The following is an 18,440-nucleotide window of genomic DNA, read 5'->3' on the forward strand; positions in this document are numbered from 1 at the left end:
GTTCAGATTCCGCGTGCATCTTTCATTTTGTTAACTTTGTTGAGACAAACAGCAACTATAAGTTGTTCTAGGGGATGAAGTAAAAGAGGACAAATATTTTCTCTTGTTGCCTCTTACCTGTATTTTGTGTTTTTTTGTTGTTCATTACTGTTCTTACTGATTTTTCTTTGAGGAGATTCTACTCACTCCTGTCTCAAGCTGTAACAAAATAAAGTCTGGTTTCAAATGTGTGCTTCAGATTACTTGTTCCTGACTATGCAAGCTCAACCTGTAACAGCCTTTACAGAAGTAAGATTCTTGTTGACAAAAGTTAGTTCAAGCATTTCGAGTTCTTAACTTCTTACTTAAGTCTATTTCCTTCCTCTCTGGAAGAACATGTAGAGGTGTCTACTGCTTCTTGACATTGGATTGCCATTCACACACAAATATTGTGGCATGCAAAATAACATTGGGTAAGAAAGAGCATTCGCATACTCCGAGAAGAGATATTGCTCCAGCTCTGCATTTAAAAGCGCAACCTGCTGAAGTAAGAGTTACAGGAACATCTGAAGTGAAAATATCAGGTACAGTCACATTTACAATCGCTACTGCAAACTCAGTGCAAAGTGACGGCTACATCTGAATACCGCTTCACCAAGAGTGAAGGATCTGGGGGTGAAAGCGACCAGGTGTGGTGGAGTTTTGTAAAGGTTATCCTGTTGTCTCTTAACACTGGTGGTCCATTTTCGTGCCTTACATTCAATGCTCTCCTCTCCTTTACAAATTTAACTCATTTTCTTCCTATGATTCGGATGGTATATTGCCCCTCACCACATCACATCAAATGCAAGAACTGAGCACACCCCCTTCTGGGCTTTGATGGACCTGGTTTGAAAGGTACATCATTTGCAGTGTCTCCTTGTTTGCCAGTGTACATGCTGGTCCTGTTTATACAAAATCTATATATATATATTTTTTAATCAAAAGACTGTAGTGATGCCTGGTCCTCTGTTTTGGTTTCGCAAGCCATCGCTACCATGAGCATCCGTTAATGCGAGTCTTGAACTATCTTTGAAGCTCATCTGCCTCTTTATCTTTTGCTTTCTTTCCTATTCATTTGTTCACCCTCATTGCGAAGGAGTGAAGGGAGAGCCAGAGATCGATGGGGTTTATGGCATTGTGGCAGGATTGAAACTGGGTAGGCCTGATGGGTCTTGGGCATCAAGTTGCCCAGGCACCTAAAGATTGATGCCTGGCACATGCCACCAGCCCAGGGTAAGCCACTGCAGTGAGCTGGAAAAGGGCACTGCCCATGGTGGGCCTGGGCTGGTAGAAAGAGGCTCTTGTCATTGCCTGCAGTGGGCCCCAGCCAGAAGAGAGTTGCAGCTTAGGGGTGCACACTGGAATATATATACATTTTTAATTTCAGTTATTTTTAATTTCGTTTGTGTTTTGTTTAGTTTTGCTTATTTCAGAGGGTAATTTAGAACAGGTTGCATAAGGCTAAAGTACCTGCAGGTTAGTTAGCTTTGAAAATGTGTAGGTTGTTCTGGTATGCTTGCACATACCATATGCAGAAAGTTAGACCTGCTCCTAAGCATGTGGAACGTTCTGCATGTATATTTTGAAAATTGAAAGTATTAAGTGCTTTCCCTGTCCCCCTCCCCAGAATGCCTTTTGTGAGTGCAGATAAAACAATGGGGTTTTGTGTGTACTTTTACATGCATAACCCCGATTCTCAAAGCACCACTTACACTCAGAAAAGGTTTTATGTGCATGTTGCTTTGAATAACAAGTCCTTAATACAAAATAAAAAAGTAAAAAATGTGAGCACCCCTCTTACCACCATCAAAGTAAAACCAAAAAAGTGCCCCCCAAGGCTTGTCACTGCCACATCCCCATTTCTTCCCCCCAATCTTTTTCCATCTGCAGGGTTCAAAATGGTGGCAGGCGTAATCCCCAGTCACTCCTACCCTGCTAGTGCCATATCCAAAATGGTGCTGGTCCACCTAAGATCACCACCTGACTCTATTCCTGCCGATCTGGCTAGTCCATTTCAGTTTTATTTTTACACTTCATTCCATGCATGGACTTGTACTTCTCTGATTTCCTTAAGAAAATTAGGTCTAAAAGTTAGTGTTACCAACCCAGGTTAACCGAACAGGTTAATCAAGTTTTGATTTTGCCCCATTGCATGCATGGATTTGTAGTTTTTACTTTTCCCTATTGGCCTCCCCAAGAAAATCAGAATTACAAATCTGGGAGTGCATAGGGCCAAAACCAAGACAGCATTCGCCTGCCTAGCAGAAATGGACCCGAATAGGCTTCACCACTTCCTCTAGGCCTGTTTACTGAGTTTTTCTCCAGTAGACAAAGAATGGGAAAAAACCTTAGTGGAGCAGGCCCTCTATCTTCCACCACCATCTAGTGACGCTCAGGCAGCTATTTTTAATTTGGGCACAGAAATCTTTCCCTATCACCTCCACAATGCTCCTTATTGCCCCGCACAAAGATGGTTGCCAAGGTTTTTATCTCCCCTTTCTCGTTCCGTCATCGCGGCAGCCGGCCCAATGATTGGCCACGAGGGGGCGCCTGTTTACGTCAGCACGCTAAGGACGTAGCGATTGGCTGTGCCGGGGCTGTGGGGCGGTGGCGCGGCTGCGGGAGCGCGCTCGCGGAGGCGCCGTCGGTGGAGCCGGAGCGGGACTCGGGGTTGCGGGCAGCGCCTCCTTGCTCTCGCCCTTCATCGAGCTCCGGAAGTTTCCTGAGGCGGGCGGGGGAGGTCCCCTTCGGCGGAGCTCACGATGGTTCTGGGCCTGGCGGCGCCTGCTTCTCCCCGGGCTCGGAGTTAGAGAGAGGCCGAGGGGCGCTTCAGGGAGAGAGGGAACGAGAGGGGAGCCGGCGGGGCCTGCAACGCAGCGACATCCCCCGGGATCATGAGCCTGCTCCGGGACTCCGCAGCAACGCTCGTCCGCTCCGTAGCTTCCGTCAGCGGCTGACAGTCCAAACACACCGGCGGTGAGTCCCGGGGCGCGTCTGTAAAGAAGGGGGGTACCGGAGAGTAGGGGGATCCTAGGGGAGGTGTAAAGGAGCAGGTGGAGGGATCTCAAGGGGTTAGGGCTCGGAGAAGAACAGGTGGAGGGATCTGAGGGGAATAGGGCTGGGGGAAGAACAGGTGGAGGGATCTGAGGGGAATAGGGCTGGGGGAAGAACAGGTGGAGGGATCTGAGGGGAATAGGGCTGGGGGAAGAACAGGTGGAGGGATCTGAGGGGAATAGGGCTGGGGGAAGAACAGGTGAAGGGATCTGAGGGGAATAGGGCTGGGGGAAGAACAGGTGGAGGGATCTGAGGGGAATAGGGCTGGGGGAAGAACAGGTGGAGGGATCTGAGGGGAATAGGGCTGGGGGAAGAACAGGTGGAGGGATCTGAGGTGGTTAGGGGCTGGGGGAAGAACAGGTGGAGGGATCTGAGGTGGTTAGGGGCTCTGGGAAGAACAGGTGGAGGGATCTGAGGGGATTAGGGCTGGGGGAAGAACAGGTGGAGGGATCTGAGGGGATTAGGGCTGGGGGAAGAACAGGTGGAGGGATCTGAGGGGGTTAGGGCTGGGGGAAGTGTGCCTCATCACTTACTCTGTTCCCTGTCCCCAGCAGCGTGATGCTCTGTATCGCAGGAGGAGAGGCTTCCTGGTGTCATCCTTACGATTTCTCCCTTCTCTAGCTAGTCTCTAGCATTTTATTTATTTATTTAACGAGTTTTAGATACCCTCATTTGGAAATGTCAAAATAACGCCATCATAACGGTTTACAAAATATAAGGTTGCAGGGATGGGGGGGTTAAACAAGAGTTTCAAGGTACCATCTGTTATTAAGTGAAGGGGATAACGTGTAAGGTTATATATAGTTCAGTTTTATGTTTCACTTCTTATTTGTAAGAACATAGATGTGATGAATTTCATTTATTCTTGAGGATGGATTGGAGGGTGATGTAGTTGTGTTGTTCTTTGGGTGAGTTGGTATGCTGCTTTGAACAACCACGTTTTTAGATCCTTTTTGAAGGTTTTTAGGTTTTCTTGAGTTTTGAGCTCAGTCGGTAGGGAGTTCCAAAGTTTTGGGCTACCAAGGGAGATTGCTCTTTTTTGGGTTGAGGTGAGTTGATTTGAGTGCGTTGGTGGTGTTTTTAGGAGTCCCTTATTTGCTGATTTAAGGTTTCTGCTTGGGGTATGTAGTTGTATGTAGGGGCTTAGCCAATTTTCATGTTGTTCATATATAATTTTATGTAAGATGGATAGGACTTTGTATTCAATCCTGTATCTTATTGGTAGCCAGTGAAGTGAAATAAGTGTTGGGAGTGATGTGGTCATGCTTTTTTGATCCTGTGAGGATTCTTGCAGCTGCGTTCTGCAGGATTTGGAGTGGGCAAATGGTGTTTAGAAGTAAGTTGAGAAGAAGAGAGTTGCAGCAGTCTATGTTGGAGAAAATTAGTAATTGAAGGACTGATCCGAAGTCATTGTTTGAAAGAAAAGGTTTTAGATGACGGAGTGTAAGTAGTTTATGATAACCATCTTTGATTTTTGTTGATATATGTTTTTTTAAAGAAAGTTCTCTGTCAATAATTACTCTGAGGTTGTGGGCATGATTGATTGGAGATATTATCGTATTTTGGTTCATGAGGTTGGCGGTGGTATTTGAGGAGAGTTGTTCTTTCTGTCTAATAATATTAATTCAGTCTTGTTGAGGATGAGTTTTAGGTTGGCTAGTATTTCCTTTATAACGTTTAGGTAATTGGCTGTTAATTTGTATGTTTCTTCTAGTGATTTTTTTATTGGCATTAATATTTGAATATCATCAGTGTAGATGAAGTGGGTCAGATTCAGATTTGAAAGGAAGTGGCATGGTGGGAGCAGATAGATGTTAAAGAGTGTCGCTGTTAGAGCAGATTCGTGGGGAACTCCAGTGTTTAGGTTGATTTTCTTTGAGAGGGAATTATTAAGTAGCACTTGGTAGGATCTTTGTGACAGGTACGAGGAGAACCATTGAAGGGTTGTTTTGTTGGCTCCGATTTCAGATAGATGGTTAATCAAGATAGAGTGGTATACTGTATCAAAGGCTGCTGATAGGTCAAGCAGGATTAGAAGGTAACTTTGGCCTTTTTCAAAATCTTTGAGTATGAAGTCGTTCATTGCAAGTAGTAGAGTTTCAGTGTTCATTTGCTTTCTGAACCCAAATTGACCGGGTAGGAGGATGTTGTTTTCATCTAGATGGTCAGTGAGCCGAGTGTGGGCAATGAATGGGAGGTTTGATATGGGTCGGTAGTTCAGTGGGTTTTCTGGATCTAGATTATTCTTTTTTAGAATGGGTTTGATGATTGCCGATTTTAGGCATTCTGGGTAGTTTCCTTCCATGAGGGAAAGATTTACAATTTTAGTTAACGTCTTGGTTATTGGTTCGAGATTTTTTTATTGTTGTAATGGGTATGGCGTCAATAGGGTGTTTAGCTGGGTTCATTTTATTAATGATCATTTGGATTTCTAAGGACGATGCTGTTTCAAAGTTGGACCAGGTTTTTGTTTAAACGTTCAGTAATTTATGGTCTTGTGAGTCATTTTTTTAGGTTGTTCTTTATGAGGATTTTGATTTTTTCATTAAAGAAGTCTGTGAAGTCATTGCTATTGATCTTTGTTGAAAGTGTTTGATCGTCAAAAGATGATTTTGTTAGGCTTTTTACTATGTTGAAGAGCATCTTAGGATTTTGTTGATATTTGGTTAATTTTTTGGTGTAGAAGTCTTTTTTTTTGGTTTTATGGATGAGTTTTTTGTATTCTGCTAGTTGTGTTCTATATGCGTTTAGTAGTGTGGTTTTTCTCCATGGTTTCTCTATTTTTCTGAGTTTCCGTTTGGCTGCTCTGATGTTTTTGTTGTACCAGAGATTCTGATTTTTTGATTCTTTTATAATTTTCGTTATTTGGGGATTTATCTTATCTGCTATTGTTTTCGTTATGGTGATCCAGGAAGATGTTGTGTTTTCTGTGTTTGATAGATCTATATTTGTTCAGTTTGAAGATTTGCTTGAAGAGTTTTAATGCAGAAAGGTGGACGATAATAGAAGGATTTGGTTGTGTTTTTTCTTGTGGTGTGTTTATAATTTGAATATAGATTTGTGTGGATGATAGAGTGGTCTGACCATGGTATTTTTGTTATCTTCGTTTGATGGTTAGACCAAACTTGGTAATGATGATTAGGTCTAGTGTATGACCTGCTTTGTGGGTAGGGCCATTGATAATTTGATTGAGACCTAGTGATGATAGTGCATCAATGATTGAGGAGCAGGCAGGCGAGTAGGGAGTAGAGACAATGTGTAAGTTGAAGTCACCAAGAATAATTCTGGGTTTGTTAATAGATAATTTGGTCAGGAAAAATGTAATAAGTGGTGAGCAGTTTTTTTCGAGAGTATTTGGGGGGGGAGGGGCAGTATACTAGGCAAATTTGTAAGTGTGGAGAATCAAATAGTGCAATTTCCAGTGGAGAACAATTGCTTGTTGGAATTAGTTTCATCCGTAGGTTTTTTTTTGGTGATGAGGTGATGAGGCCCTCCGCCTTTCTTTTTAGGTCTGGATAAAGAAAAAGTTCTATAGGTGGAGTTGTTGATTTGGTTAATTATTACTGTGTCTGTTTTTTACCCATGTTTCTGTGATGGCTATAAAGTCTGGATTTTCATCTTGGAGAAGGTCGTTGATGATTGGTATTTTTTTGATTATTGATTGAGCATTAAAGAGTAGGAAAGAAAGTGTTAGATAGTTACAGAGAGGTGGTGTTGTTGTGAGTAATGGTTGTGGGTTGATATTTGTTTTGTTTTAGATTTCATACCTCTTTCGTTCCGGTTGTTGTCAGTGTTTGGTCCATCTCTGTTGTCCTTGCAGATTTTGGGGGGTTTTGATGGTTTGCCATTCTTATTAACGTTCGGAGAATATCTGGAGATTATGTATTGCTGGCACTGCGGATTGCATGAAGGGGTGCACAAAGGGGAGAGCCCCTTCGGAGCGCGATGCCTGGAGGTGTCGCTGTCTTAGCGCTCCGGCGCTGGCGACGTCGGGTTGGTGGACGTGGCTAGGGATTGCGATCTCACGCTCTAAGGTCCCAGTAATTTAAATTTTCTTTTCTCTTTTGTTTCTTTCCTCGCCGCTGTCAGGCAGTTATTCCTGAATTTCAAAGCTTTATTGGAATGTGCTTGCGGACACACAGGGAAAATATCCCAACGTCCCGCGCCCAACCGTCCAAAACTTTCTTCACCCTGAAACTGCTCGTGGGAGTAACCCTCCCTCTTAATTTCTGGAAGAATGCGAAACCGGCCAACTGCGATCTCACTGTTGCAACCGAAGTCCCCTTGTCGTTGGCCTCCAATATGAATTGGATAATATCCTGCTCCTTGACCTCATGCACGCTTCGCCCGGTGCGTCGCAAAAAAACCTGACACTGCTGCTTGTCCCGTAGTATACGCCTTCCAGGTTGCTGGTGTGACCGATCTTTGAATCAGCTCCCATTCCTCTTCCTCCCCTCAAGCCATGTCGTATGCCGAGCCTCCCTCTCCAGGTGACCTCATATGGGGACGTTCTGTCGCAAATTATGTGAACGAACGTTGGTGCTTACACCCTCCTATCCTTCCCTTACTCCCGTCCTTCTCCTCTCCTTAGTAATCCCACCCTGATTCCATTTGCATATTATTTTATTAATTTATTAATAATTTTTATTATTTACTTTTTTTTTTTTTTAGCTGATGCTTAACCTGGCTCGTCCCTTTAATGCCTAACGCCATACTCGTTATGGTACACTTGGATGCTGAGTGTGGCCCGCTACACAATGGACACGCATGCCTAAATTTACATTCGGGAAATAAGCAAGTAGCCCTGTTGAAACGCCAGCACACGTCAGATCCGCTCAGGGCACTTCTGGCCTTTTGCGGGGGGGGGGGTGGTGGTAACGTACCTCGTGAAGCCCCTAACTTCCCGCTGCCAACGGCGCTTACACTCACTACCCTACCTACTCCTCCCCTTTATTGGTCATTTGAGTCAACCACAAGTTTGTCTTGTGTACCCCACGACATAAACCGATTCCCTGCCATTTTTTCCCTAAACCGCTCATCATAGTTGAGCCAAGCCCAACCTTCGTAATCCTTATAAGCACCCAGGAGACTATCACCATAAGCTAATAATGCCCCGTACTGGTCAGGCTGGTAATGGCTTACCACACTGGCTAACCGGAGAAAATCTCGAACCCAATTAATTATGTTCTTGGCTATTTTAGGTTCAGTGTAATCCCCTCCTTTCTTCTTGTTTTTTCTGCGCGTCTTCTTGTCACCCTGCCTGCTTGCTAATAATCGAAAAATGTTAACATATCTCCTTTTCCTTATCCCATGTCTTACGCGCTTTGGCACTCCCTCCCACAATTCAGTCAAGGATGCTAAAGCCGGGTGACCCATATCCTGGCTGGGGCCTGCTCCTGTAGCCCGGTCGTATTTTCCAGCCGCAGAACTATCCGAGGAGGACGTAGTAGGCGAGTCCGAACTATCAGTAGTGCTCTCCTTGTGGCTCCTCCTCCTCTTTCTACCCTTTGCCATGGTGTTGACACTATTCCCTGCCCCTTCGTTACCTTCGCTCACTCTTCGCAGTGATCCGGACATAGGTTCTCCTGCTCCACGCTCCTGTGACTCTCCCCTCTGTGGCCGCCCACCTCTTGGCTCCTCCATCCTTCTCAGCATGACGGAGCCGGCGCCTCCTCTTCATTGTAACCTGAAAGCACAGGAAACCCAGCAGCAGCATCTCGCCCCGACACAATCCTCCCCACTGCGTATGTACTCTCCTTACCAAGCATCCTCCTGGAAACCGGAGCTGACCGGCTCTGGGTGTATTCACTCTGGTGGGAAACTTTCTGAGGGGATCCCTTCCTGCTACCCCACGTGGGCCCCGAGGCTGTCCCCATGAATTCCCCGGCCTTTTGCCTGGCCCCTTTTGCCCCGGCATCACCCCCATCCCCCCAGTTCTCCTGCCTCAGCCACCATAACCGAAACATTGGCCTGCCTCTTTCATTGAAGCATACGATAAGCCGCACTCATCACATGCAGTCCTCTCTTCCCCACTTGTCTGTCCTGAGAGACGCTGCCGTTGTGCAATCGCTCTGTGCTCTCCCCCTCGGGTGGCTCGTCCTCCCTTGTTTTTGTCCTCAGCTCCTGAACCTCGACCTCCTCTGCTCATGCTCAAAGACTCAGCTCTTGGCGCCATGCGCCCGCGCGCCGGCTTTCGCGTCTTCGTTCCAGCCGCCATTTTGTTCCTTGGCGCCTCGCCGCCTCACGCGCCAGTAGGCTGGCGTCCGGTCAGGCCTCCTCAGACGTGGGAAGGAGACATGAGCAGCCCCCCTCAAGAGATAGGAGATGAAGGGCAGGTCGTGAGCGAGTCCCCCAGGTGGACTCCAGGTGTCCCCCAGGTGGACAGTGCACCTACCCCCATGTCGCTGGGGGTAGGTGCGCTGTCCACCTGTCCTATCTCTCGCCTGCTCTCCTGCGGCTCCTCCGCTTCTTCATGGGAGTAGGCCTCAGGGCCGCTTTCTCCCGAGCTAACGTCCGCTCGCGGTGGAGAACGAATCTTGTGTGCAGCTGCGCCCTTGCTGCTTGTGGGGGGGCTCCGGGACCGTCGATACGGGCAGGGATTTACGCCCTTTTCTGGCAGGGATAGGCACTGTCCCTGCCGCAGACCCTTTGTCTTTACCTTTGGGCATGGCCGAAAAGCGTGGCTTACTCGAAAAGCCGGAACTTGCGACAGCAAGGACAAGTCTGGCCTCCTGTTCAGCTAACTGCCCTTAGCTGAATGGCAACAAGGGGCTTAGTTGCTGTGTTTTGACGTGCCCTCCGCCTATTGGTCAACAGTTCCCGCCTCGCTTAACCCAATCCCCCCCTCTCCCTGCACTACTGCTCACTGTCCTGCATATTCCCCCAGGTTATAATCCCAGCACCATACAAGCTGTTGCTGCTTTCTTTTTCTCTCCAGCTGGGAGTGCTTGCTGTCAGTACAGAATGCCTTATCTAGGATCTGAGGAAACGGTGAAGGACCTGAAGAGGGCTTTATCTAATCCTCATGTCCAGACGGACCGCCTCCGATACAGAAATGTCATTTTCAGAGTGATCAGGTATGGCATAGCTTCTGAATCTCTTTGTGGAATGCTCATACTTTGGAGAAACTGCATTTATTTTCTGATCCTGCTTGATAAATAAGAGTTATAGAAGGGCAGACTAAAAGAAAGAGAGAAAATATAAAATTCTTTGTATTCTAGCATTGTTAGCTTAGATTAGCAACACAAATGTCTGTGAGTGAAGAAAAAGTTGGAATTAGGGCCTTGCTGTTTCATTTAATAAAAAGCCCAATGAATCACAAAAGTAGCATGCATCAGTGCACTGAAAACGTACAACAGGAATTCATAAGATCTTTGCCCATAAAACGGCATGCAATGTGTACAAATCTGAAAGCGTTAAGTCTTTGCATTCTTTCTTGCCCCTCTCTTGGCACGTATATTATTAGGTGCATGACCCAGGGAGTGGATGTCTCCAGTGTCTTCACAGAGATGGTTAAAGCCAGCGCTACAGTTGATATTGTTCAGAAGAAGTTGGTGTATCTTTACATGTGCACATATGCTGCGCTGAAACCAGACTTGGCTCTCCTGGCCATCAACACACTCTGCAAAGACTGCTCTGACCCCAATCCGATGGTGAGAGGCTTGGCTCTGCGCAGCATGTGCAATCTCCGGTGTGTGCTCCGTTCCTTGCAATTACACAAATAGAACTTGCTATTTGTTGTCTTTCCTTTAGCCAGCCTTTAATCACTAATACTGACGTAGGATCTATTTATGCAGGATGCCAGGCCTCCATGAGTATATTCAGCAGCCCATTGTAAATGGGCTTAGAGACAAAGCTTCCTACGTGAGGAGAGTGGCGGTCCTGGGTGCTGCGAAAATGTACGCCCAGCAAGGAGACCTGGAAGTCGGTAAGCTGCTACAGCTTTCAGGAAGGGAAAGGGGCTTTGTGACATCAGTAACTGCCTGTGCTGCTGGAGATAGAAAATAGATGCAAGTACCTTCTGCAAGATGAACTTGTTCGCAACCCACTAGGGCATAAAACAGATCATTCAGCTAGGAGTGAACTTTCACCTGCCTATAGAGCTGACCTGGGCTAGCACCGTGTCCAGAATTATAATTTCCTGTCAGCTTCAGAGTGGAGCTGTGCCCTGCGGTGGTTGATTCGTCCCAGGCTGCCATGAATTTGGAAGCAGGAAGTTTCTTTTTAATGCTCTGGATTAATTATTTGGAAAAGCCGATCTGCTGAGGTTTTCCCTTAGCTGCTGCCGAGGGTCGTGCTGGATTATTGAGTCGTTGAGTTTGCCTTCCCAGATGGTGCCCTGGTGAATGAGCTGTACAGCCTTCTACGAGACCCAGATCCCATCGTGATGGTGAACTGCCTGCGGGCGCTGGAAGAAATCTTGCAAAAGGAAGGGGGTGTGGTGGTCAATAAGCCCATAGCCCATCATCTTCTCAACAGGTCTTCTCCTTTCCTTTTTCTTCATCTCAATGTTTTCATAAAGCTTTTGACAGCTGTGAATCACAGTTGACTCCTAAATTCAACTGTTTGGATGATTTCAAGCTTTAGAGCGTTTTGCTTTCTAAGTTATACTAAGATTTTTCACTCTTACTAGAAAAGCATACTTTGCTTTTTTTTCTGCAAAACTGTAAAGTGCTTAACCCTGGTTGTGCAGGGAAAATAAACAGAAATTGATGGTGTTTCTTTAAGGTTTTTGTTTTTTTTAAACATTGCTGCTTCCAGCTCGGTGGGAACTGGGGCTTCCTTCACAGCTAGCTGGGGCATTGCCTGTTTTTTTTTTTCTTCCTCTCCCCACTCTTATCTAGCCAACTGACTAAAAGGCACAGACTGCAGCATCCTGCAGCTGAAACACAGAACACGTGCACCCTGAGTCAGTCTGAGATGAGCAAAGCCATCTTCCCTGAACAGCCCAGGGTGGTAAAGAGGAAAACTGATCGATCACACAGACGGAGAAACTCGGGGATTTTTTAATGGGATGACTCTTTGCAGTGTTGAAAAGTGTTTAACCTCCGATTGTAAACTCTTTTTTAGTGGTGTTTTTATTACTATGTGGATTATCTTTTACTGTACTATGTATGCTAATGACACAACATAATATTCTTCCTATTAATACCTTAATTTCCTTTTAATTTTTTGTTCTAGGATGGCGGATTTGGATCAGTGGGGACAAAGTGAGGTGTTGACGTTTCTTCTCCGTTACAAACCCCGAAGCGAGGAGGAAGTTTTTGACATCCTCAACCTGTTGGATGGTTTCCTGACTAGCAGTAACCCGGGTGTGGTCTTGGGGGCCACCAAACTCTTCCTGATCCTGGCCCGGGGCTTCCCTCTCGTGCAGGCAGACGTGCTGGGCAGAGTGAAAGGCCCGCTGCTGGCCATTTGCACGGCGGAGAGCAGGGAGCTCTGCTTCACCGCTCTCTGCCACGTGCGGGAGATTCTGCGCAGCTTGCCGGGCCATTTCAGTACCCATTACAAGAAGTTCTTCTGCTCCTACTCGGAGCCGCACTACATCAAGTGTCGGAAGATGGAAATCCTGTGTCAGCTGGTGAACGACGAGAATGTGCAGCCCGTGCTGGAAGAGCTGAGGGGCTACTGCACGGACGTCTCTGCGGAGCTTGCACAGGCTGCCATCTCTGCTATAGGTGAGGGCTCTAGCCATAGGGCTCTGATGTTTTCTCCCACTCGGCTAAGTACACTAAAGGATTTTAAGGAATGATAAATGTCTATTCTTTGATTTTGCTCACGGCTAATTCAGAATGGTTCCTGTCCACAGCCCTCTCTTCCCCGAATAATGCGCTGTGAGCCTCCCCAAAAACAGGTCTTAGCTCTATATACCTAAGGTGACCATATGGCATCATGTCAGTGGGGAAAGGCTGAGCCGGTCCTGGTATTGTGCCTTGTATGCTGGGAAATGTAGTTTTGATTTCCCTACTGAGGTCAATTTCCAACCAACAATTGTACCCACGTTAAAAAGTTGAAAATGATCCTCCTGCGTGTTTGTTTTTCTTATTACGCAGGCCGCATTGCGAGAACGTACAGTGAGAAATGTATGCTTATTTTGACTGAACTACTTGATCTGAAACAAGAGCACATCACTTCCGGTAAGAAGAGGCTTGGCCAGAGGCTCCTGGAAAGCCTTGATGCATTGTAAAGCTAATATCGCCTTAATACAAAGAACATTTAGTGTCTGATTGCTTATTTATATTCTGCCTTTCATGACTGGGCGGCCACTTCAGGTTCCATAGGTAGTTCTGTTCTGTTCGGATTAAATCCAAAACAAGCATTTGGGCTATTGGGGGTGGACCCCAGAAATGAATGGATTTGCACAGAAGCAGAAGGCTGCTCCGAGCTATTAGCCTAGTGCCTTTTTAATACAAACAGTCTCTGTGACTGGCTGGACTGAGGGAAATCCAACCTCCTGGCTGTTTTGCTTGCTAGAAGGTTAAAAGTGTTCCTAATTTTTTTTTTTTTTTTCTGGCATTTTGTTGTGTGCTCCAGCTGTAGTGCAGACATTTCGGGATCTCGTGTGGTTGTGTCCTCAGTGCACCGAGGCGATCTGCCACACTCTGCCTGGCTGTGAGGAAAGCATCCAAGACAGCGAGGTAGGATATTCTTCTGGCTGTCTGAGGGCAGCTCTCCCTTCATAGAAACATAGAAATGACGGCAGAAGAAGACCAAATGGCCCATCCAGTCTGCCCAGCAAGCTTCCCTCATTTCTTCTCCCATACTTATCTGTTTCTCTTAGCTCTTGGTTCTAATTCCCTTCCACCCCCGCCATTAATGTAGAGAGCGGTGGAGGAGCTGCATCCAAGTGAAATATCTAGCTTGATTAGTTAGAGGTAGTAGGAGTAGTAACCGCCGCAATAAGCAAGCTACACCCATGCTTATTTGTTTTTACCCAGATTATGTTATACAGCCCTTATTGGTTGTTTATCTTCTCCCCTGCCGTTGAAACAGGGAGCTATGCTGGATATGCGTGAGGTATCAGTTTTTTTCTTCTCCCCTGCCGTTGAAGCAGAGAGCTATGCTGGATATGCATCGAAAGTGAAGTATCAGGCACATTTGGTTTGGGGTAGTAACCTTCAGTCTCTTTCTATGTAGTGCACACAGCTCTGTCCCTGGTAGATTCATCCGCTTGCAGTGCCCCTACCTCCAGGGAGCTTCCGGTCTAAGCTTGAGCACAGAAAAGGTTACATGGCTGCTGAAGGTCACACAGTATATAGCTAGAGGGAATGCATTTAGCCCTGTAGCTTTCCACTCTCACTGCAACACTGCATTGCCACCGTTACCGCTTATCATTTCCATAGCACTACTAGACATACCCAGCACTGCATGTCTGCATTTGCCAGCGTGGTTCATGGTGGCGCCCCCTTTGCTGAATCTGGACAGAGGCTATGAAACTTCTGAAACAGTTGCGGATCTGTCTGGGCCCTGCTCAATGCAAGCTGCTGTGGAACTGGCCTCATCTACTAATGGGCCTGGTTTACCTTACTATAAAGATTTGCCTCTTTCTTCCTCTGACATAAAACACCAATTGATGTACTGAGACCCTCCTTGCAGGAGGAGAAACATCAGCAGCTATCCTGAAGCAGCGTAATAAAAATGTTTCTCTGAAGTTGATTCCTCAGTGTTTTACTCAGCAGGCTGCTGCTAAATGGAAGTAAATTAGTTAGATGGGCCTTGCTGGCAGAGTCCGTTTCTGTCTTTGTGTACCGTCCTGCAGCTTCCTCTCCCCATCATAGGAGACCTGGGGATATTGGATTAAGTAAATCTTTGCTACGTTTCATTAACTGCTGGGACCTCTTCTCTTTCCTTCCTCTCCCCTCCCCCCATTGCTAGGGTAAGCAGGCACTGATTTGGCTGCTGGGAACCCACGGAGCGAGAGTCCCCAGTGCCCCTTACATTTTGGAGGACTTCGTAGAGAATGTGAAGACGGAGATGTCTGCGCTGGTGAAGCTGGAGCTGCTCGCGGCGCTGGCTCAGCTTTTTCTCGTTCGCCCAGCAGAATGTCAGGACATGCTCGGACGCCTCCTGCATTACTGCATAGGTAGGTGATGCTGCGGGACTCCGCTCTATCCGGAGCCAAGAGCGCTATTGTCTGCCTGGACTTTAGGATTAAATTACTGGCCTCAAGGTACAATAGTTAGTTCCCGCCCAAGAGGGTTTATGGTCTCTGTGAGAGGCTTAATGCCTGACAAGAAGGGGCTAGGACTGTTCCATTCAGGCCAGCAGAAGGAAGGCAGTGACGCGTAGAAATTGTGCTGTGACATGTTCCTCGGAGCAGGGCTTAGGTGAGGGCAGGCCAGACATGAAGGGGTAGTGAATAGGTTATTCTAGCCTCATTCGGTCAGTCCCAGTACCCCCAGGTTTCAGAGATCACGGCTCCATCAGTCTGCAGCTTCCTTCACAAGCCCCTGAGAGCTGCTTGTCGGGTTCTGCATCCGCTCGAAGTGGATAAATTGCTGCTGGGCAGACTGACTGGATTTTGTCTTTTACTGTGTTACTTCTGCAGTAATGGCCAATTTTTGCTTTCCTGGCACATAAAACCTGTTTCTCTAGAGGAATGTAGAGTCTGATTTGGTGAACCTGTGTGTTTTCTACATGAGAGCGTTGTATACAAACCATGCAAGTCAGTAGGGATGTACTTGTAAACCGATGTAAGCAGGGGTGGGGAACATCTGCTCTGGTTGGGTTTTCAGGATGTCCCTAATCATGGTGCAAAGCGATCATTTGCATATTCATCATCATCGCTTTTCCACCAAAAAGAGTCTCTAGCGCATTCATATTCATAAACCCAGGCTGGCCTTTGAGGCCTGGAAGATGGTGAATTACTTCACTGTGTATTGTATTTTCCAGAGGAAGAGACTAACATGGCTGTCCGGGACCGAGGACTGTTCTATTACCGTCTCTTATTAGCTGGCATTGAAGAGGTGAAACGGGTCCTGGCTATCCCTAAATCAGACCCAACCTTGGGGGTTCTGGAGGATCGAGCAGAGCAAGCCATTGATGTGTGGGCATCCGACTTTAACACACTGGTGCCAGTGTACGGGAAAGAGCAGTGGGCTGTCCTCACGGCTCACTGGGTGGAGGGGGCTGTGTCCTCAGAAGCAGGTACGCTGCTCCTCCTCAGGCTTTCTTCTTCTACTACTGCAAAATGTGGTTTATTTCTTAGCCTCCATTCACCCCAATTCTTTTTTGCCCTCTGGAGAACAAATGACAGAAAGGGTTTGGGGTTTATGGGGTAGAAGCTGTCACAGGAGATACTTAGCAAAAAACCAAAAATATATATAAGGATCTGTAAAGAGAGATTTCATATTTAAAATCTGTAGTGAGGAGCATCAGAACAGGAATAGCACAAGGAATAACAGAGGCAAAAACTTGAGAGTTCAGGAATCCTCTTTTCTCTTCATGTTACAAATTGAAGTCATCTCTTCTTTTCAAGATTAACTCTGCAAAACCAAAAGTATTTCCGAAATGGGTTGACCAAATTCAATCTCTACCCCCCAGTCCCTCCCTACTGAAGCAGCTGATTTGTCTTTTGGCTGCAGAGTTTTCCAAGCACTGAATTTGAGTGAAATCAAGCTTCTCGTGTATTTTTCAGTCCATCTGAAGTGAATTCAGAGTTAGTTATACTAACTAAGAGCTGGGTTTGTTTCTATCTTCTCTGCAGAGCCCCTGACTTCACAAGAGAGTAAGACGGTTCCCCAAGGTCAGCCTGACCCTAGCCCTCTGACCTTAAAGTTGGATGGCCAGATGGAGCCAGAGCAGTTTGAGAAGCACTGGATGACGCTGCCTGCTGCTTGTGTGACGAGTACAGGCTGGCGAGGAGATGCCCAGCCTGATGCCCTGCAGACAGCATTACGAGCCGTTGGCATCCACACCATTGCAATGAGCAAGGCTGGTGCTCAGCCCTGGAAAGCCTATCTCTTTGCACAGAAGGGAGAGGACCAGCAGCTCTTTCTAGCAGAGCTGCTCCTGGCAGACCCCAAGGCAGTGCTGCATATCACGGTGAAACAAAGCGAGGAGCAGGAAGAGAGGCTGAGAAACTTTGTTGCCTTGTTAAAAAATGCTATTGAGGTATTTGTAGGTTTGAAGTCTTAACTGATTTAGCACAAATGCCAGTTTCTTTTTACATTTTGAGGAAGGTACTTTTGGAAGAGGCTTAAAACAATATAATAATGTTTGTATTTTTAGACCACCTTTCCAAAGGAGGCTTTTACAGCATTATTTGCATTCAGGTACCATAAGTACCTGTTCCAAAGAGCTTATAATCTAAGTAGGTGCCCAAGGTCACAAAGAGTACTGGTGGAGGAAGAGAGATTTCAACCCTGGCTTATCTGGCTCTCGGCCCATTGCTCTAACCACTAGCGCTGTGCATTTGTCACATTAATTTTGGCAAGTACAGGTCTACCTGGCCGACTGTCTAGTACCTGCACGAAAGGGAGAGAATGCGTGCATTTTTAATAACGAGATACACACATACTATCCATTGGCGCGGGTCTACTAGAAAGTTGGTGAGGTACATGTGACCTGGCTGAGAGAGGCAGTGGTTCTCAACAGGTGTGAGACAAGGTCCTGGGAGGTGTTGGCACAGGGCCAGCAGGAGGCTGCAGTCTCCTTATCAGCCCAGCTGGGAGTCGGATGACTTCTCTTAGCTTGGGCCTGACAGGAGGCTCCTCTCACTTCCTTCTCCTCTTTCTGGCCCAGTGGGAGGCTGTTTCCTCTTTCATCCAGATCAGAGTGAGACATTGCCAATTCCTGCTGTTCTGGGTCCAATGGGACACACTTTATATCTTCCTCCTTCTGAGTCTGGGCGCAGTGCTGCTGCTGATCTCTTCACCCCGTGGAGGGTGGGGATGCTGAGCAGATAGAGGTGGGAGAGGGAATGTGGGGGCTGCTGAGCTAGAAGGGGTGGGGCAGCTGGACAGAGAGGGGGATGGGATGAAGGAGGTAGGGAGGGTCAAGCAGGAGAGAGAGGGAGTTAGAGGGAAGAGGATATGGGGGGGGGGGGTCAGGAAAGTTAGACAAGGATGTGCAAGTAGATGATTGAAAGGGACATGTCAGTTTTGGGAATGTTCATTTCTTCTCTTTGTACTTTGCTTAGTGTAGGAGGAAATTAATTTTTGAGGTTTCCATTTCAGCTTTTGTCTCCACATTTGTAATTTGTGATCTTTTATTCTGTTTTTGGTGAAAGTTGGAACTGTGTGGGTGAGTGAGGCGAGGCATTTTACTAGTAGGTAGGGATTTGTATCAGTCGTATTTGTTGTATTTTCTCGTTCTCACGTAGGTCATGCACTGGTGGTGCACTGCTGCCTTTTCAAAAGTCGGGA

The 18,440-nt window shown here is 46.7% G+C and overlaps 1 protein-coding gene across 2 annotated transcripts; it reads left to right on the forward strand.

Moving 5' to 3' along the window:
* Positions 1 to 2,614: 2,614 nt before the first annotated feature.
* AP4B1 (adaptor related protein complex 4 subunit beta 1) lies at positions 2,615 to 18,017 on the forward strand. Of its 2 annotated transcripts, XM_029573457.1 has the most exons (11): positions 2,615 to 2,997; positions 10,013 to 10,151; positions 10,541 to 10,765; positions 10,872 to 11,002; positions 11,406 to 11,553; positions 12,256 to 12,752; positions 13,128 to 13,211; positions 13,609 to 13,712; positions 14,950 to 15,157; positions 15,967 to 16,221; positions 16,781 to 18,017. In XM_029573457.1, the coding sequence occupies exons 2-11, from the start codon at positions 10,039 to 10,041 to the stop codon at positions 17,209 to 17,211; spliced, it is 2,196 nt and encodes a 731-aa protein (XP_029429317.1). In that variant the 5' UTR covers positions 2,615 to 2,997; positions 10,013 to 10,038; the 3' UTR covers positions 17,212 to 18,017. The 2 variants fall into 2 exon arrangements, with proteins under 2 accessions (XP_029429317.1, XP_029429318.1); XM_029573458.1 differs by lacking the exons at positions 2,615 to 2,997; positions 10,013 to 10,151 and having other exon boundaries at positions 10,587 to 10,727.
* Positions 18,018 to 18,440: the final 423 nt, after the last annotated feature.

The sequence above is a fragment of the Rhinatrema bivittatum genome, chromosome 12, assembly GCF_901001135.1.
Source record: "Rhinatrema bivittatum chromosome 12, aRhiBiv1.1, whole genome shotgun sequence".
NCBI classification, from domain to species: domain Eukaryota; kingdom Metazoa; phylum Chordata; class Amphibia; order Gymnophiona; family Rhinatrematidae; genus Rhinatrema; species Rhinatrema bivittatum.

Bases quoted from the DNA above. Each gene is read 5' to 3' on its own strand.
- AP4B1 (XM_029573457.1), top strand. From the start codon at position 10,039: ATGCCTTATCTAGGATCTGAGGAAACGGTGAAGGACCTGAAGAGGGCT. The intron at 11,003-11,405 runs GTAAGCTGCTAC...TTGCCTTCCCAG, and splicing joins GCAAGGAGACCTGGAAGTCG to ATGGTGCCCTGGTGAATGAG. The intron at 15,158-15,966 runs GTAGGTGATGCT...TGTATTTTCCAG, and splicing joins CCTCCTGCATTACTGCATAG to AGGAAGAGACTAACATGGCT.